This window comes from Sander lucioperca, chromosome 14 (genome assembly GCF_008315115.2).
Source record: "Sander lucioperca isolate FBNREF2018 chromosome 14, SLUC_FBN_1.2, whole genome shotgun sequence".
NCBI classification, from domain to species: Eukaryota; Metazoa; Chordata; class Actinopteri; order Perciformes; family Percidae; genus Sander; species Sander lucioperca.
In genome coordinates this window covers 2,399,691-2,402,811 of record NC_050186.1, presented here as the reverse complement: position 1 = coordinate 2,402,811, position 3,121 = coordinate 2,399,691, and the positions used below count along the sequence as shown (strand labels likewise).

At 43.1% G+C, this 3,121-nt stretch overlaps 1 protein-coding gene across 2 annotated transcripts in view; it reads right to left on the bottom strand.

Annotated features, from left to right (window-relative positions):
• Positions 1 to 575: 575 nt before the first annotated feature.
• The window catches only part of miga2 (mitoguardin 2), an 11,606-nt gene continuing 9,060 nt past the window's right edge, over positions 576 to 3,121 (bottom strand). For both annotated transcript variants that reach the window (XM_031317704.2, XM_031317706.2), the window contains exons 15-16: positions 2,929 to 3,045; positions 576 to 1,377 (exon numbers count right to left, since the gene is read on the bottom strand). In XM_031317704.2, coding sequence (XP_031173564.1) covers positions 1,171 to 1,377; positions 2,929 to 3,045 — 324 coding nt within the window. In that variant the 3' untranslated portion in view covers positions 576 to 1,170. The remainder of the gene's footprint in view (positions 1,378 to 2,928; positions 3,046 to 3,121) is intronic.

The following is a 3,121-nucleotide window of genomic DNA, read 5'->3' as shown; positions in this document are numbered from 1 at the left end:
TATATATATATATATATATATATATATATATTACTTTTTACTCCCTGAGAGCACTTATGTGTTAAACTGTTTTAGACATTTGCTTTCTGGTTATACTCATCTGTGTGATGGTATTCAGACAGATGCTGTCACATCTGGTATTGTGTTATTGGTAGCGGGAAGTTTCCTTTTGTGCCTCTATGGCACTTACAACTGGTAATATTCATGTCATCCATTGCCAGATCCAATCTGAGGGATCACTGCGACTTAGAGAAAGTTAAACTGCACAAAACTTAACTATTTGCATCTCAGCTGCATGCCCCACTATGTCCACTTTGACTAAGAACAAAGGTGTGTGGTTTTGTGGTCAAAATATAGATTTTGGGATAATTCAACTTCTATATGAGTAAAATGTTAATACCCTTCACTAATTTGACACGTCTTCTTGCATGTCTCTTGGATATGTGACATCTTAGCCTGCTTAATTAAACCAAATGGGAATAAATACTTCAGATTTAAGGAGGATTCAAGAACAATCAATGAGGAGACAAATCCATTACATCTTAGCTGGCCAAGCCTGTCAGAAATGATCACGGTTTTAACAAATATCCTTCCCCCTTTAATATAAAAGATACAAACGCACATTTGGCGACTCTCGCACCATTTCATTTCACATAATATTGAAGACTATGATATCCCAGAAGTCAGATGAATGGAAGGTCACAATGCAACCACTGGTTCTCCGAAGAGACTCGATCGATGTGAATTAATAAAGGCCCAGTCTTCTGTTGGGAGCGCTTCATTTAGGTGCGTTTTTAGAAAGTATCCATGTCACCAAACAAGGCAAAAGACAAGTCCTCACACGTCTGAGATTACATGACTACAGTAGGCATTCTTGATATGCAATACAGCAGCTGATGACAAACGAGAGATGGAATCATATTATCCAACTGGTCTCCCTCAGTACCATTGATACTGTAAATCTGGTGAAAATATATCCTCTCACAGTAAGTTGAGTTTGACGGACACAAATCAGTGAATGATGCTGGTTCTCAGTGTATCACAGGAGCATGATTCTATCCAGTCTTAATATAGTTACAGAATGAGTGTTGAGCTGCGAGTGCCTGCCATTTCTTACTGGTCAGCCCAGTGCAATAGGCCTGTACAAGCCCAGTGAAGCCCTTAGTGAGCCTAGTTGTCTGAGATTGGCCCGGAAGAGCCTTCTGTGGCTCTGGACGGGGCACCATTGAGCTCCAGGTTATTGATTCCCAGATAACCCAGTAAAATCTCACTCCGGCGGTGCGAAAGGCTCAGGATGTCCTCAGCCAAGCACTGAGCAGAGGTGAAGCGCACCTTGTCATGATCAAACATATCCTTCAGGTACTGCACGATTTGTTGCTGCAGAGGAAAGGAGAGAAATGAAAGTGTTACATACGCAACATTCTGATTCCAACTTTAACTTTAAAGAGGCACTGATTTTACACATGAAGGCTAGGTTTACTTGTCATGGTTAATCCTGTGAAAACTGTTGTTCTGTAGCTCTGGAGGAGCTGCTTGTAGTGGATTTTGGAGACTACAAATTTATAAAAGGAAGAATTTGCTCCTAACTGGGGGCATGGAGTCTAACTGTACGTACACACCGCCGCAGACTTGAGCTGCAAAAGTAGCTCTGGCCACCCTAAAAAAAGTACGGGGAAGCTTTTGACGCTTTGGCCGCTCTGACGTGGCAGCATTCTATTTTCGATCATGTTCAATCTTAACTTTACTCTACTAACACCCCTCACAGTGTTGTCAGCTGCACCCCGCTCCTCTCAGCCCAAAGGCAGCCTCACAGCACTTCCTGTGTGAATGATACTGTGTGTGCACACGTGCACGTGAGGGCGAGAGGGGGCAGCTGACAGCACTGCGAGGGTAACAAGCTTACTAACACCCCTCACAGTGTTGTCAGCTGCACCCCGTTCCCTATAGGGAACCCAGCAACAGCGATGATGAGCTTTTCCTCCATTTTCTAACTAATGTTTTGGTAGGAACAAAAGTTTACATCGTATGTTTCTCTGGAATCAGCCAGCGCGAAGGACATCTATATTCTGATTGGTTGCTGGTCGTTTGCCGCTGAACCGCGTCATAGCTCATTACCATAAAGTTGACCAAACTTCAACTTTCTGCTTGACGCTCTGGTCGCTCAACATGCCCAAAACGTGACGCCGACGGATTTGCCGCTTCTTGCAGCTGAGAGAAGCCGGCTTCCATTCAAAATGAATGACTTCCTGTAACTTTGAAGCTCAATTCGGCGGCGGTGTGTACGTACGGTAATAACGCTTTCCATTTACCTCGGAACTCGGAAGCCGAAGCTGGGAATGACGTCACACCCAAATTGAATGCGTTCCATTTACAAGTCAGATTTTCATTGTTTTCATTAGCTCTAGCCAGGTTAGCCATTGTTAGCAATACCAGTTTATAACAACGCATTACGCTGTCTTTGTGCGTACAAACAGCGTAACAACATTGTCCACAGATAGACTATGGACAGCGCTGCGTGTATGACTGATTTAGTGACACACAAATAACACAGTGCTTATACTGTAACTATATGTTACTACAGCTTTCACAACAGTGAGGCACGGAGCAGCCATGTTGGATTTTTAGCTCGGGAGTTCCGAGCTCGGAAATCCAAAGGCCAGAGGGCGTGTTTCTGACTTTGACCTCGGAAAATCCTAGTTCCGAGTACAAATGGAATGCACCATAACAAAATATGCTAGTGAGTTGCATTATGGGAAATGTAGGAACCAGCATTTTTTTGAGATTGACCCATACAAGTGTGCAGGCTGTATGGTCCTCCTCGTGACTTAATGTGTAAAGTCGGTGGAGTGCCCTTCTTAAATTACACCACATCACTCAATGTCTAAAATTGTGTCAAAATCACAGCTTCTTAGTTGTGTATGCTCTTACCTTGAAAATAGTGCAAACTTCACTTAGGTGCTGTCTGGGGCCCAAAAACCCAAAAGCTAAAACTGGGCTCACATGTTCTGATATGGCATAGAAGTGGGAGATAAAACCATCAGGAACCTATGGAGAGGATTAAGAGAAACTCAGCTATCAAAATTTAAAAGAAACAAGGATGCAATAAAAAGGTTCTCAATTT